General features: G+C 44.5%; 1 protein-coding gene across 3 annotated transcripts in view; it reads right to left on the bottom strand.

Moving 5' to 3' along the window:
• The window catches only part of MME (membrane metalloendopeptidase), a 523,853-nt gene that overhangs the window by 278,173 nt on the left and 228,777 nt on the right, over window positions 1-16,903 (bottom strand). For all 3 annotated transcript variants that reach the window (XM_085634818.1, XM_085634819.1, XM_085634817.1), the window contains exon 4: window positions 13,675-13,836. In XM_085634818.1, coding sequence (XP_085490944.1) covers window positions 13,675-13,836 — 162 coding nt within the window. The remainder of the gene's footprint in view (window positions 1-13,674; window positions 13,837-16,903) is intronic.

Here is a 16,903-nt window from a genome sequence, read left to right as displayed (position 1 = left end):
AGAGTGAGTAGTAGAGAGTGAGTAGAGAGTGAGTAGTAGAGAGTGAGTAGTAGAGAGTAGTAGAGAGTTAGTAGTAGAGAGTAGTAGAGAGTAGGAGAGAGTGAGTAGTAGAGAGTGAGTATTAGAGAGTAGAGAGTAGTAGAGAGTGAGTAGTAGAGAGTAGTAGAGCGTGAGTAGAGAGTAGAGAGTAGTAGAGAGTGAGTAGTAGAGAGTAGTAGAGAGTGTAGTACTGAGTAGTAAAGAGTAGTAGAGAGTGTAGTAGAGAGTAGTAGAGAGTAGTAGACAGTAGTAGACAGTAGAGAGTAGAAGAGAGTGAGTAGTAGAGAATATAGAGTATTAGAGAGTGAGAAGTAGAGAGTAGTAGAGATTGAGTAGTATAGAGTAGAGAGTAGTAGAGAGTGAGTAGTAGAGAGTAGAGTAGTAGAGAGTGAGTAGTAGAGAGTAGTAGAGAGTGAGTAGTAGAGAGTGAGTAGTAGAGAGTGAGTAGTAGAGAGTAGTAGATAGAAGAGAGTAGTAGAGAGTAGTAGAGAGTGAGGTAGAAGAGAGTGAGTAGCAGAGAGTAGTAGAGAGTGAGTAGTAGAGAGTAGATAGTAGTAGAGAGTGAGTAGTAGAGAGTAGAGAGTGAGTAGTAGAGAGTAGTAGACAGTGAGTAGTAGAGAGTAGTAGAGAGTGAGTAGTAGAGAGTAGAGAGTAGAGAGTAATAGAGAGTGAATAGTAGCGAGTAGTAGAGAGTGAGTAGTAGAGAAACCCAAGAGTCCAGAGTAGGCTAACCCTCGCCTTTTGAACATGCAGTTCTGTGTGTTCAGTTTAGCCTCGGAAACGAGGTGTCCAATTTTAACATCAGGATTACAAGCACCAGAATGTAAAACCAAAAACCTGGAAGGCAAAGTAAATCGGGAAACTAAAGCATTCTGCTACACACTACTGTGATTTGGAACTTTCTGCAGCCGTACTACAACTCCCAGAATACTTTGTCTCAAAGGCCAGGAACGCACAATGTTGTAGAGTAATCTGCTGGTAACTTTGAATAAATCAACTGCTTCCGTGCTTAAAATGATGGCCCCCGATTGACGCTGGTCTGAAAGGTGCTAGTAGGAAGCGGAAATGAAACTGCAGATGCGTTCTTCCTCGGACTAATGCCCTCTCACAGGCTGTTGTCCTTGAGTCAGCTGCTTCTGCAAGTTATATTTGTATTTAAATAGATATGCAGATGTATATATATGTTTATATATGTATGTATATATATATATATATACACATACATATATATAAATGCATATGCATATATATGCATATATATACATATTTATATATATATATATGTGCATATGTGTGAGCAAAGAGAGGTAGATAGAGGTAGAGAGGTAGAGGTAGAGAGGTAGAGGTAGAGAGGTAGATAGGTAGAGCAGTAGAGAGAGAGGTAGAAAGAGAGGTAGACAGAGAGGTAGAGAGAGGTAGAGAGGTAGAGAGGTAGAGAGTAGAGAGTGAGTAGTAGAGAGTAGAGAGTGAGTGGTAGAGAGTAGTAGAGAGTGAGTAGTAGAGAGTAGTAGAGTGAGTAGTAGAGAATAGTAGAGAGTGAGAAGTAGAGAGTGAGTATTAGAGAGTAGTAGAGAGTAGTAGAGAGAGAGTAGTAGAAAGTAGTAGAGAGTGAGTAGTAGAGAGTGAGTAGTAGAGAGTAAGTAGTAGAGAGTAGTAGAGAGTGAGTAGCAGAGAGAAGTAGATAGAGAATAGGAGAGTTGAGTAGAGAGTAGTAGAGAGTGAGTAGTAGAGAGTGAGTAGTAGAGAGTAGTAGAGAGTAGAGAGTAGTAGAGTGTAGAGAGAAGTAGAGAGTGAGTAGTAGAGAATAGTAGAGAGAGAGTAGAGAGTAGTAGAAAGTAGTAGAGAGTGAATAGTAGAGAGTAGTAGAGAGTGAGTAGTAGAGAAACCCAAGAGTCCAGAGTAGGGTAACCCTCGCCTTTTGGACATGCAGTTCTGTGTGTCCAGTTTAGCCTCGGAAAAGAGGTGTCCAATTTTAACATCAGGATTACAAGCACCAGAATGGAAATTCAAAAACCTGGAAGGCGAAGTAAATCGGGAAACTAAAGCGTTCTGCTACACACTACTGTGATTTGGAACTTTCTGCAGCCCGTACTACAACTCCCAGAATACTTTGTCTCAAAGGCCAGGAACGCACAATGTTGTAGAGTAATCTGCTGGTAACTTTGAATAAATCCACTGCTTCCGTGCTTAAAATGATGGCCCCCGATGACGCTGGTCTGAAAGGTGCTAGTAGGAAGCGGAAATGAAACTACAGATGCGTTCTTCCTCGGACTAATACCCAGATGTGCCCTCTCACAGGCTGTTGTCCTTGGGTCAGCTGCTTCTGCAAGTTAAACCTTGCAGAGGGCTTCACGGGGAACCCCCGTGGGACAGCAAAGCACTCGATTCGAAGAGTTCTGGACTGACCAGTGAACCCCTCCAGTTTGATGTATGTGAACCCGTGCATTACACAGCTTCTTCTACATTAACATTCGCAGATCGCTTTTACAGCTCTTTTGCCGTATCCTCTCAGATAAGTGAATCTGAACAGAGCTGTGCCTGCTTTCCTGTTTCTGCCCACGTTTTGTCGATTTCAGCATATTTTCCGATCACGATAATTACTTCAGAAAAAGGACAAGGCTAGGAAAAGTTTATCTTGTGTACTGTGGTAAGGAGGTAAATGCACATGTGATGGAGCCGCCGTATAAAGCAAACCTACCAACGTGAGATTTTCCCACAAATGTGCAACGGAAGAGAAAAAATACTTAAAAAGGTCTCAGCTTTGGAAAAGGCAGCCATGTGTTTATAATTGCATGGCGCTTTCACTTAAATTCAAAGCGCGATGCAATTATAAACACGCGCTGCCTTTGCCAAAGGGGAATGATCACAAAAAAGTGCGTAGCGGCTAATTAGGAGACACTGTCTCCCGCCGCAAGTAAAAGATCAAATCCCAGTGGGCGGGGCTTAAAGGAGACAGGGTGGCAACAGGCGCCTATTGACATGCCTTCAGTGCAATCATTGCATTCCCTTTGGCATAAATCGTGACGCAAAACGACGCGCACAGATCAAAACTTAAGGCGGAGCTGAGACAAGGCTTCTGGAATCGTATTGATTCCAAGAAGCTTCGTAAGACAAGGGCAGCACATGCGCTGCTTACGTCATGCAGAGACGTAAAAAAAATAAAGCGACTCCAAAAGTAGTAGTAATTATACAGCAGCTAATATTTCACTTTTAACGATATATGTGTCCACGCCTATACATTTACTTAAATGTTTAAAATGCATTCCTTTTTTTTGTAATTAACAGCTGGAGTTCTCCAGAGTAGTCTAAATGTGCGTATTGTCAATTTAACATGAAAACTTACTCAAATACAATAAGACATGTTTTCAAACAGCTTTATAAGTCATTCCCCGGAATCACAAAATCTGATATTACACTGATATTGCAACATACTTCGTCACGTAAATTGAACCTAGGTAGGTATTTGCCCATTCACCCGTAGGCATCTTGGCGCTCAATAATAGACGTTTATTGTTACCCAACTCAATGGTACTCATTTTATTTACCTCAGATGGATGAAGGGTTGAGTGAATTTGGCCTTAAACGTTTATCACACTACATAAATTTAAAATCTTCTGATCCAATTTTACTATTCATTCATATGTCAGTAACACTCTAGGTGGGATCAGGTGGTGTCAGACTTTATTTTAAATTAAGCTGTGGCTAAGACTAAAAACAGTTTGAAGATGTTTCCACGGTTCACATTCCATCTCCAACACTTGACCCCCTCCATCCCCGTACCCCCAATCCATTTTGGGGGATTCATTTCTAGCTTAACTTTGCACACATTTTGTTTACCAGGTGGAATTAGCAGAGTGTGAGTTCACAGAATCCTGTGGAATTGTGTTAAAATGTTGCCAGATGCTGTGGGATTCAACGAAGGGGCAGAGTGTGCATTTGTCGCTATTTTCTTGGTGCAAAATGCACCTTGCATCCAAAACGAATGCGAGGATGCATTTTGCCTTGCAAAATAGCATAGCCAAATAAAACCCAGCAACATTGCATGCTCTGCAGTGATTGAAACTTTTAATCACTGCAGAGTATGTAAGGGGCAAATGCCGAGTGATATGCAGTGGTTTCTAAACTTTAGAAGCCACTGCATAATTGTTACTTCTACCGGCGGAGTGTGGAATTTTAATTTATCAGGAGTTTCACACTTCAAGATTAACATAGAATTTCCCAAATTCCTCCAATTCTGCCTGCAGAGTTGGAAACTTCAACCAGTCCTACTTAAGAGCTAGTGTGTGGCTTCATGCTGCCTCACTGCACTGGATGACTTTCACTGTCCCTCTCTCTGTCCAAACCTCTCAGAGCCTGAGGCGGTCAGAAAAACCTAGGGGCTTATTTAGAAGACCCTTGTGCCGGTGGTACGTCACTTTTTCACATATTAAGAATGAGCAGATGGTGAAAAGTACTAATAGTATTTGAAGGCGGTGGGGTGGTGTGTCGCTGGGAGAGGGGGTAGGAGGGAATGAAATAAAAAAAAAATACAAACTTACCTGTCAGCCACTACCGCCCACTGTCACCACCCGCTGTCGCTACTGCCTCCTCTAGGTCCTCTTCCTCACTTCCAGGCCTGGAAGAAGGATGCACCTGGCTCCCAGTTTCCCGATAGGCAATCAAAATGCTGCAATGCAGCGTTGTGGTTGGTCTGATTGCCGTAGATCGGCGCTCAGCCAGAGAATGGGAGTCTGGTCATGTTCTCCATGCAGGTTGTAATGCAGCATGCATGGAGAACATGCGATGTGCACATGAATGTTTGGCCGGCCCCAGAGGGCCATCCAAACATTCATGCGCACTTAAGGGAGGACAAACTACTCCTGCCCTCCCCTGCTCTGTCAGCAGAGCAGCCCCGCCCCATCACGCCCACAAAGCTGTCGCAACAAGGAAAACATTAAATGGTAATAACATAAAGTTATTATCATTTTATTTTTCCTTTCGTGACACTGCTTAAAAGCAGTGGGGCGACGCTCTTCCGCCTTGGCAGAGGAGCCGCCACTGTGTGTACTCCTGGAAGAAGGAGAGCTGAAGGATTGTGATGAAGGCGATATACATAAGAAATAGGAATAAATAAAAATGTGATTGATAGGAGATAATGCACGTATGTGTGTATATGTGTGTGCGTGTGTGTGAATATGTGAATGAGTGTATGCGTGTCAGTGTCTGGGTGTATTTGTGTGTGTGTGTGAGAGAGAGAAAGAGAGAGAGAGAGAGAGAGAGAGAGAGAGAGAGAGAATGGAAGTGTGCCTGGTGAATGTGTTCCCTAAACTGGTGGTATACCAATCACAGACCACCGATTGGACACCAATATCAAGTCATAAATAATATATAGTGACCCCTACCCCACCTTCCAACGTACTGGATCTATCTCAGATGTAACAAGGCCCACTTCTGACAAAATGTCGATGATCCATAAAATAATGGTGGTAATTTTGCCATGATCTGGGCATCAATGGAATGATGGCAGCCACCCTTAGCACAATGTTGCCCATGGCATGAGGGTGATAATTTTTTAATATTATCGATGACCATGGCATGAAGGTGTCCAACTCAGACATAATGCTTGAATTCTTGAATAGTTTAAAAAAAAATCATATTATGGTCATCCGTAAAATGATGGTGCCCACCACTGGCATGAAAGTTGGCCCTATAACAATAATAATTAGTCTTGGGAAATTGTGGGCATGCTTGTAATGACTATGCCCCCCAAGTTGGCAAAATGGTTACCTCTGCATTCATAGCATGATGGAACAAACATATGGTATAATGCTTGCAAGGGCATCTTTGTGACAATCTTGTCATATTGTTGGCATCCATTTCATGCACTGTGGAATACATGCATGCAAGGCCGTTAATGGTGCGTTAAAATTTGTTAGATGGGTTATAACACCGAAACCCTTAACTTGCAGATGATAAACAATGCCCCATGACTATGTAAACATTTTGAACAAATAGGCTTCATTCATTTATCCATACATTCACTAGTCCATCAGTTTATGAACTCTGTCATTCACTCATCCATAGGTGCAGCCATCTATCCATTCAGTAATTTACGGATTCATCCACGCACCCATCCATGCACGTAATTGTTCACTCTTCTAACTAGGCACTCAGTTATCCACCCATGCACTCACTCCCCAATTTACTGATTCATAAACAACTATGTTCATTTAGTCATCTAACCATCCACTCACTCACCGATCTATCCATCCATGCACATATCCATCATTTTTGCTTCCAATTATTGTCACATTCTCCTGTCTACCCGCCCACCCTTACACTGTAAAATGCACATAGTGCCTGATATACCACAAAATGAGGCAGCGCAACACTGAAAGCCTTTTTGCTGCACTGAGCTGCGTCATTTTAAAGGCACAGGAATGCATCATATTTACAACAATATGACACATCCCTGTGCTTTCCAATGCACTGGTGCACAATTGGCTGCCATGCGCCAACGCAGGCACACTTGCACCATGGTGCAAGGGTGCCTACATTGTGAATATGATTGTTTTGTGCAGGAATCATTGATGGCGATTTTATTTTCTTCTTTCTCCTTGTTGAACCTCCTTACGCCTCCCCTGGGGAGGCGGTGGATTCTGGCGCACTCCCAAGTTTACAAAATGTTGTGTATGTGTGGATATATAAATATATATATGTATGTATGTGTGTGTATATGTGTATATATATATATTGCCAGAAGTATTGGTAGCGCATCAGAGAGAAAGGGAATAGGGGAGTTTTCTCCTCTTGGAAGCTCCGCAGTGCTAACCCTTATCATGGACAGAGGCAGCATAAAAGTGCACTTGCTGTGAGAAGGAATGCGTGCACATTACAATTTGGTACGTTGTTGGGACATTGTTCATAAGACGCTATTTGGGCAAAACATGAATATTAAGCAATGCCTCGTGATTACAAAGCAACGATGATGCATGCTGGGGGCTGTAGTTGATCCTATGGCCTCGTGACCACATGGTAAATATTGAACTCACCTGTGAGCAAGGCGTGGTGATGCCGAAACCGGTCAGGACTTGAGTTATATATATGCTGCTTCAGACGAATAAAGTCTTGTGTTTGCACAGAAGTCGGAGTGGGGCTTTATTTTTGAAGCATTGAATATGCAGGCTTCTCCGCTCCTGCAACCTTTGAGCCCACCCTGCAGAGTCGGTGGCCCCCAGTAAACGGAGGATGTTGTGCTGGATTTTATGGAGGGGGCATGACACGCTCTCGCGCACCAAACGAAGGATTGCCAGAAGTATTGGTAGCGCATCAGAGAGAAAGGGAATAGGGGAGTTTTCTCCTCTTGGAAGCTCCGCAGTGCTAACCCTTATCATGGACAGAGGCAGCATAAAAGTGCACTTGCTGTGAGAAGGAATGCGTGCACATTACAATTTGGTACGTTGTTGGGACATTGTTCATAAAACGCTATTTGGGCAAAACATGAATATTAAGCAATGCCTCGTGATTACAAAGCAACGATGATGCATGCTGGGGGCTGTAGTTGATCCTATGGCCTCGTGACCACATGGTAAATATTGAACTCACCTGTGAGCAAGGCGTGGTGATGCCGAAACCGGTCAGGACTTGAGTTATATATATGCTGCTTCAGACTAATAAAGTCTTGTGTTTGCACAGAAGTCGGAGTGGGGCTTTATTTTTGAAGCATTGAATATGCAGGCTTCTCCGCTCCTGCAACCTTTGAACCCACCCTGCAGAGTCGGTGGCCCCCAGTAAACGGAGGATGTTGTGCTGGATTTTATGGAGGGGGCATGACACGCTCTCGCGCACCAAACGAAGGATTGCCAGAAGTATTGGTAGCGCATCAGAGAGAAAGGGAATAGGGGAGTTTTCTCCTCTTGGAAGCTCCGCAGTGCTAACCCTTATCATGGACAGAGGCAGCATAAAAGTGCACTTTCTGTGAGAAGGAATGCGTGCACATTACAATTTGGTACGTTGTTGGGACATTGTTCATAAAACGCTATTTGGGCAAAACATGAATATTAAGCAATGCCTCGTGATTACAAAGCAACGATGATGCATGCTGGGGGCTGTAGTTGATCCTATGGCCTCGTGACCACATGGTAAATATTGAACTCACCTGTGAGCAAGGCGTGGTGACGCCGAAACCGGTCAGGACTTGAGTTATATATATGCTGCTTCAGACGAATAAAGTCTTGTGTTTGCACAGAAGTCGGAGTGGGGCTTTATTTTTGAAGCATTGAATATGCAGGCTTCTCCGCTCCTGCAACCTTTGAGCCCACCCTGCAGAGTCGGTGGCCCCCAGTAAACGGAGGATGTTGTGCTGGATTTTATGGAGGGGGCATGACACGCTCTCGCGCACCAAACGAAGGATTGCCAGAAGTATTGGTAGCGCATCAGAGAGAAAGGGAATAGGGGAGTTTTCTCCTCTTGGAAGCTCCGCAGTGCTAACCCTTATCATGGACAGAGGCAGCATAAAAGTGCACTTGCTGTGAGAAGGAATGCGTGCACATTACAATTTGGTACGTTGTTGGGACATTGTTCATAAAACGCTATTTGGGCAAAACATGAATATTAAGCAATGCCTCGTGATTACAAAGCAACGATGATGCATGCTGGGGGCTGTAGTTGATCCTATGGCCTCGTGACCACATGGTAAATATTGAACTCACTTGTGAGCAAGGCGTGGTGACGCCGAAACCGGTCAGGACTTGAGTTATATATATGCTGCTTCAGACGAATAAAGTCTTGTGTTTGCACAGAAGTCGGAGTGGGGCTTTATTTTTGAAGCATTGAATATGCAGCCTTCTCCGCTCCTGCAACCTTTGAGCCCACCCTGCAGAGTCGGTGGCCCCCAGTAAACGGAGGATGTTGTGCTGGATTTTATGGAGGGGGCATGACACGCTCTCGCGCACCAAACGAAGGATTGCCAGAAGCATTGGTAGCGCATCAGAGAGAAAGGGAATAGGGGAGTTTTCTCCTCTTGGAAGCTCCGCAGTGCTAACCCTTATCATGGACAGAGGCAGCATAAAAGTGCACTTGCTGTGAGAAGGAATGCATGCACATTACAATTTGGTACGTTGTTGGGACATTGTTCATAAAACGCTATTTGGGCAAAACATGAATATTAAGCAATGCCTCGTGATTACAAAGCAACGATGATGCATGCAGGGGGCTGTAGTTGATCCTATGGCCTCGTGACCACATGGTAAATATTGAACTCACCTGTGAGCAAGGCGTGGTGACGCCGAAACCGGTCAGGACTTGAGTTATATATATGCTGCTTCAGACGAATAAAGTCTTGTGTTTGCACAGAAGTCGGAGTGGGGCTTTATTTTTGAAGCATTGAATATGCAGGCTTCTCCGCTCCTGCAACCTTTGAGCCCACCATGCAGAGTCGGTGGCCCCCAGTAAACGGAGGATGTTGTGCTGGATTTTATGGAGGGGGCATGACACGCTCTCGCGCACCAAACGAAGGATTGCCAGAAGTATTGGTAGCGCATCAGAGAGAAAGGGAATAGGGGAGTTTTCTCCTCTTGGAAGCTCCGCAGTGCTAACCCTTATCATGGACAGAGGCAGCGTAAAAGTGCACTTGCTGTGAGAAGGAATGCGTGCACATTACAATTTGGTACGTTGTTGGGACATTGTTCATAAAACGCTATTTGGGCAAAACATGAATATTAAGCAATGCCTCGTGATTACAAAGCAACGATGATGCATGCTGGGGGCTGTAGTTGATCCTATGGCCTCGTGACCACATGGTAAATATTGAACTCACCTGTGAGCAAGGCGTGGTGACGCCGAAACCGGTCAGGACTTGAGTTATATATATGCTGCTTCAGACGAATAAAGTCTTGTGTTTGCACAGAAGTCGGAGTGGGGCTTTATTTTTGAAGCATTGAATATGCAGGCTTCTCCGCTCCTGCAACCTTTGAGCCCACCCTGCAGAGTCGGTGGCCCCCAGTAAACGGAGGATGTTGTGCTGGATTTTATGGAGGGGGCATGACACGCTCTCGCGCACCAAACGAAGGACTGCCAGAAGTATTGGTAGCGCATCAGAGAGAAAGGGAATAGGGGAGTTTTCTCCTCTTGGAAGCTCCGCAGTGCTAACCCTTATCATGGACAGAGGCAGTATAAAAGTGCACTTGCTGTGAGAAGGAATGCGTGCACATTACAATTTGGTACGTTGTTGGGACATTGTTCATAAAACGCTATTTGGGCAAAACATGAATATTAAGCAATGCCTCGTGATTACAAAGCAACGATGATGCATGCTGGGGGCTGTAGTTGATCCTATGGCCTCGTGACCACATGGTAAATATTGAACTCACCTGTGAGCAAGGCGTGGTGACGCCGAAACCGGTCAGGACTTGAGTTATATATATGCTGCTTCAGACAAATAAAGTCTTGTGTTTGCACAGAAGTCGGAGTGGGGCTTTATTTTTGAAGCATTGAATATGCAGGCTTCTCCGCTCCTGCAACCTTTGAGCCCACCCTGCAGAGTCGGTGGCCCCCAGTAAACGGAGGATGTTGTGCTGGATTTTATGGAGGGGGCATGACACGCTCTCGCGCACCAAACGAAGGATTGCCAGAAGTATTGGTAGCGCATCAGAGAGAAAGGGAATAGGGGAGTTTTCTCCTCTTGGAAGCTCCGCAGTGCTAACCCTTATCATGGACAGAGGCAGCATAAAAGTGCACTTGCTGTGAGAAGGAATGCGTGCACATTACAATTTGGTACGTTGTTGGGACATTGTTCATAAAACGCTATTTGGGCAAAACATGAATATTAAGCAATGCCTCGTGATTACAAAGCAACGATGATGCATGCTGGGGGCTGTAGTTGATCCTATGGCCTCGTGACCACATGGTAAATATTGAACTCACCTGTGAGCAAGGCGTGGTGACGCCGAAACCGGTCAGGACTTGAGTTATATATATGCTGCTTCAGACGAATAAAGTCTTGTGTTTGCACAGAAGTCGGAGTGGGGCTTTATTTTTGAAGCATTGAATATGCAGGCTTCTCCGCTCCTGCAACCTTTGAGCCCACCCTGCAGAGTCGGTGGCCCCCAGTAAACGGAGGATGTTGTGCTGGATTTTATGGAGGGGGCATGACACGCTCTCGCGCACCAAACGAAGGATTGCCAGAAGTATTGGTAGTGCATCAGAGAGAAAGGGAATAGGGGAGTTTTCTCCTCTTGGAAGCTCCGCAGTGCTAACCCTTATCATGGACAGAGGCAGCATAAAAGTGCACTTGCTGTGAGAAGGAATGCGTGCACATTACAATTTGGTACGTTGTTGGGACATTGTTCATAAAACGCTATTTGGGCAAAACATGAATATTAAGCAATGCCTCGTGATTACAAAGCAACGATGATGCATGCTGGGGGCTGTAGTTGATCCTATGGCCTCGTGACCACATGGTAAATATTGAACTCACCTGTGAGCAAGGCGTGGTGACGCCGAAACCGGTCAGGACTTGAGTTATATATATGCTGCTTCAGACGAATAAAGTCTTGTGTTTGCACAGAAGTCGGAGTGGGGCTTTATTTTTGAAGCATTGAATATGCAGGCTTCTCCGCTCCTGCAACCTTTGAGCCCACCCTGCAGAGTCGGTGGCCCCCAGTAAACGGAGGATGTTGTGCTGGATTTTATGGAGGGGGCATGACACGCTCTCGCGCACCAAACGAAGGATTGCCAGAAGTATTGGTAGTGCATCAGAGAGAAAGGGAATAGGGGAGTTTTCTCCTCTTGGAAGCTCCGCAGTGCTAACCCTTATCATGGACAGAGGCAGCATAAAAGTGCACTTGCTGTGAGAAGGAATGCGTGCACATTACAATTTGGTACGTTGTTGGGACATTGTTCATAAAACGCTATTTGGGCAAAACATGAATATTAAGCAATGCCTCGTGATTACAAAGCAACGATGATGCATGCTGGGGGCTGTAGTTGATCCTATGGCCTCGTGACCACATGGTAAATATTGAACTCACCTGTGAGCAAGGCGTGGTGACGCCGAAACCGGTCAGGACTTGAGTTATATATATGCTGCTTCAGACAAATAAAGTCTTGTGTTTGCACAGAAGTCGGAGTGGGGCTTTATTTTTGAAGCATATATATATATATATATATATATACATGTATATATGTGTGTTTATGAGGGGTAGCAAGCGCTATATAAATGGAAACCCTTCCCTCCTGTATCCCTCCACAATCCTTTTACGATCCAAATAACAGACTAACATGTCCACTGCTCAGACCAAATGTATTTTATATTTCCCTACACTAATTCATCTCTAATTCTTCTTGGGTTCTGGAGTAGCGTGATACTCGTCAAAAAGTGCTTTAACACCTCATCAGGGGTAGCAAGTGCTACATAATGCAAACCCTTCCCTCTTCCATCCATCCACTATCCTGTTTCAATCTAAATAACAGACTAACATGTCCACCGCTCAATTTAATTTTATATTTCCCTAGCATAAATCACCACTAATCCTTTTTGGGTTCCAGAGTAGCATGCTACTCGCCGAAAAGCCCTTCAACAATGCATCAGGGTAGCAAGCGCTATATAAATGGAGACCTTTCCCTCTTCTATCCCTCAGCTATCAATCTCAATCCAAATAACGGAGTAACATATCCACCGCTCAAATTAATTTCATATTTCACTATACTAATTCACCACTAATCCGGAGTAGCATACTACTCGCTGAAAAAGTGCTTTGATGCTACCTCAGGTGTAGTAAGCACTATACAAATGCAATTACAATACAATACAATACAATAAATCTGGGAATGTGACAGAATCCATGGGTGTTGCGTGGGAACACCAATAGCAATACCCATGGCACACCATTTTCACGCAAAGTGATGCGTGAAAATGGGCTGTATTTGCAAGGCCATGAAAAGCCACGCAAGGTGGCCTTGTAAATATGAGCCTGCAAACTGCACCACCGGTGCATCAAAAAAAGTGATGCAATGGTGGCTCAAGGGGATTGTAAATAAGCCCCATAGTGAACAAGTACTTTTACTTATATAAAAAAAACAGATCTGTCGACTGTGTCACTGCTAATACCACTTACACCTGGGACCACACAATTTGCACTCTTCACTGTCTAAATATTTCTGTACACATCGTTAAAGGATGTGCCAGAGACCATTCACATTGTTCCTACTTCATGCCTGCTTCTCTATCCACAGGAGAGAGGTCAGCTTCCACTCCCCTCCACCACATACATGCTGAAATACTGCACTGCAGGTTACAGGGAGAGATGGTTGCCAAATATTTGAATACCAGACAGACTGCCATTATAGTCCCCATAGGTCACACTGTTCAACAATGTACAGAAAAGCACTAGTCATTGTAAGATTTAGCTCTTCCCCATGTGCTGCTCTTTGCCAATGCCTTCAGTGGTAGGAACATATAATCACTTCCTTTGTTTCCTCAGAAAGGGATATCTTCGGCTTGGAGAATCAAAGAAAGCTTTCCATGCAATGAACTGTATCAAAATTGCCATCTGTAATCCTATCACATTAAAGATAAGAGCTGTTAGCAGCCTAAGTCCCGGGAAGGAAATCTCGCACAGGGCTCAGGTTTTCAGAGCAGACTTAAATTTCACTGACCTTTCAAAACAACTTCGAGTTCATTTCTTAAAATGTCGAAGCTGCTGTAGCGGGAGCTGGTCTCGGGGATGATGTTCTTCTTCAGCCAACCCCCGCAGGCGTACTGGTAAAAATCGTTGCAGGGCTCTGCTGTCGAGTCCATGTTCTCCAGGATTCTGGATGCTGTGAAAAATATAGAAAACAGTGCGTATAATTTCCCAACACGTGTATTTGTAAAGCGCCTATTCACCCGTAGGCATCTTGGCCCTCAATAACAGACGTTTATTGTTACCCAACTCAATGGTACTCATTTTATCTACCTCAGATGGATGAAAGGCTGAGTGGACCCACCTGGATTTGAACCTGTGACCATGAGGTTGAACACAGTGCACTGCAGTGAGCACAGTGGTGGCCGGCATGGTTCACAGGTGGTGCGGCGGTTGCAGGTATGTGGGGGGGCGCACAAAGGGGTGGTGGGGGAAACAGTAGAAGAAAAAAAAACTTACCTTGCCCGCATCTCTGCTCCTGCTCTCTCAGACACAGGAAGCACAGAAAAGGCTCCCCTGACCAGGGGAACCTGGGTGCTAGGCAATCACAACGCTGCATTGCAGCATTGTGATTGGTTAGCACCCAGGCTCCGCTGCCCAATCACAATACTACAATTCAGTGTTGGGATTGGTTTTGAGCGTCCTGGTTCGACGCTTAACCAGGGAATGGTGGCCTGGGCTTGTTCTCCACACAGGCTGATATGCAGTCTGCATGGAGAGCGGGGAAAGTGCGCATGACTGGTTTGGGCGGCCTGAAAGGGCTGACCAAACAGTCATTGCACACTTAGGAGTGGCAAACCACTCCTCCCTTGCCCTGCTTCGAGTGCAGAGCAGCCCCGCCCACCCGCTCGCAAAGCAACAGGAAATATAAAATGATAAGAACTCAAAGTTATTATCATTTTGTGTTTCCTTTGCTGTGCACTGCTTAAAAGCAGTAGGACGACGCTTCTCCGCCATTGCGTAGGAGCCGCCCCTGAGTGAGCACATTAGTTCACTGAGCCACCAGACACGGCTAACACACTGGTGTCATGTATCCAAATGGATAGACAGCGTGGTTCCAAAAGGCCACTTCAAGGCGCCTTAATGCCCGGTTACATTGTTACAAGTAAGCAATGGCTGAAGGGTCTGAGCCAAATCTCCACTCTGTGTGTTTTTTATGGTGTGCTGCTTTCAAAAGGTCTAACTAACAGCTAATGCCTTCAGGCCTGCCCTAAAAAGAAAACAGGGAAAGGTAAAGGGAATCAGTTATTCTAACAAGGTGTTAGTGAGGGTGACATTAGAGAGGCGTGGGGAAAGGTTTCTGGGATATGATAGGTGGGATAGTTTAAAGTACATTGGGGGTAAGCGAGGGAACATATGGGAACATGGAGGACAGCACAACCAATCTGTCACTGGGCATTCATGGATACAATAGTTCATTTTCTTTAGAAATGCAGCCCGTTTTCCTTAAAGGAATGGGACATGTTTCAAAAAAGAAAATGAAATGTTTAAGTTTCATTTTTTAAAGGCAGGTAGTGGTCCATTGGACTACTGTCTTCCCTTAATTTTTTTTACATTTTACATTCTCATGGGGACCCCTTCCTGTTTGCTAATGTGTTACCACCATTTTGGAATTGGTGGTAAAGTATTACTTGTTTGAGACTGGAATTGGATTGCAAAACAATACTACATACCAATCCATTTCAGTATTTGGAAGGGATGCCCGGAACAAGCCCCTTCCAAATACCGAATCGCTATGCATTTTCAATCTCAAATTTTGCATTTCGGTAGCATGTTACCAAATCGCATTTCTGGATTAATACATGCGAAATGCATTTTTTCATTTGCAAACATCCTGATTCGCGAATACAAATAGAGTTGATACATCTGTACCTAAATCTCTTTATCTCACTTATGCAGGCACTTTTCCATTCCCCACTTTCTCTGTTTGTCATGGTTTTCTTATCTTTCTCTTCCCCTTCTTTCTCGCACCACTACATCTCTCTCCAGCCCTGGGTCATATTGTAACGATGAAAAATATATCCGCGTCCAAAAATGAGTGCCTGTGCCCACCGCCTGCAATCCTCCAGCGTAAATTAAACATATCATGTACATAGATGTTCAATATCAAAATTCTGGACATTCTTAAACAGCTATAATAAAGAAAATTAATAACCCATAGTGAGGATATTTCCAAGAAAATGCCAGAGCGCGGTGTTTCACCAAATTTTGTATCGCCAAGCTCCGACATTTTCTAAACGCAGGTATACACCGTATTTACAAAAATACGGCGCACCCCTGCATTTCCCCTAGCGCTGGCACTCAAAAAGCAACCTAGCGTAGGAAACCTTGCAACATGTTGCAAGGGTACATGTGCTGCAGGGTTGTTTGTTTATGCACAGGAAGGTACACCTACCTTCCTGCATATAAACAATCAATAATGGTGATTTGTTCGTTCTATGTGTGCTGCAAGAAATTAATCATTCTTTCTGGTATCGCCATTTTAAGACCAGGTATTACCTGGCCTTAGTTTTTGGCGCTACCCCAGCCTATTAAATCTGGATCAGCGTCAAAAAGCAATGGGTGTCTCGGTGGAACTCCCACTCCAACACTCATTGTCCGGCCCTTCGCTGCAGCAGACTGTGGCTGAAAGAGGCATATTTGCAAGGTGACATTAAGTCACATTAAGTGGCTTAGCGCAACCTTATAAATATGGGGAATGGCGCAACGCCACCAGCGCTTCCGAAAAAGTGACGCTCTGGTGGCGTTAGGGGCTTGTAAATATGCCCCAATGTTTCTCGGTCACAGTAGCATGCGGATAATGCCTGCTGCAGAGTCCATGTAGCTCTGACATACTTTTACTACCTCGCTTTCTCATTTCCATAATCAAGACTGAAAAACTCTGTTTACTGTCCCCTGCTGAAAAGACAGCTGATGGAATAAAAAGTCCACCTGTACTCTCATGGGTATTGTTCTCTGTGATAACTGCATTTGACAGGTGAACAGTAAATAATCCTCCGCCCAATCCCGGCAAGCACTTTGGCACTACTTGTACAAACAGATCACTGATTTCAAATGGATAATTCTCAGCTGCCCTTAAACACCCATTAACAACTGTATGGTCCACAAAACGGTCAAAGCGTGTGCTATGAAAGTCCGCGCTCGTCATCAATGTAAGAAAGAAAACAGTACTGTAATTAATGTTGAGGACACTAAATTGGAAG

This window comes from Triturus cristatus, chromosome 11 (genome assembly GCF_964204655.1).
Source record: "Triturus cristatus chromosome 11, aTriCri1.1, whole genome shotgun sequence".
In the NCBI taxonomy this organism is placed as follows: domain Eukaryota; kingdom Metazoa; phylum Chordata; class Amphibia; order Caudata; family Salamandridae; genus Triturus; species Triturus cristatus.
This window is presented reverse-complemented; position numbering and strand designations above follow the sequence as displayed.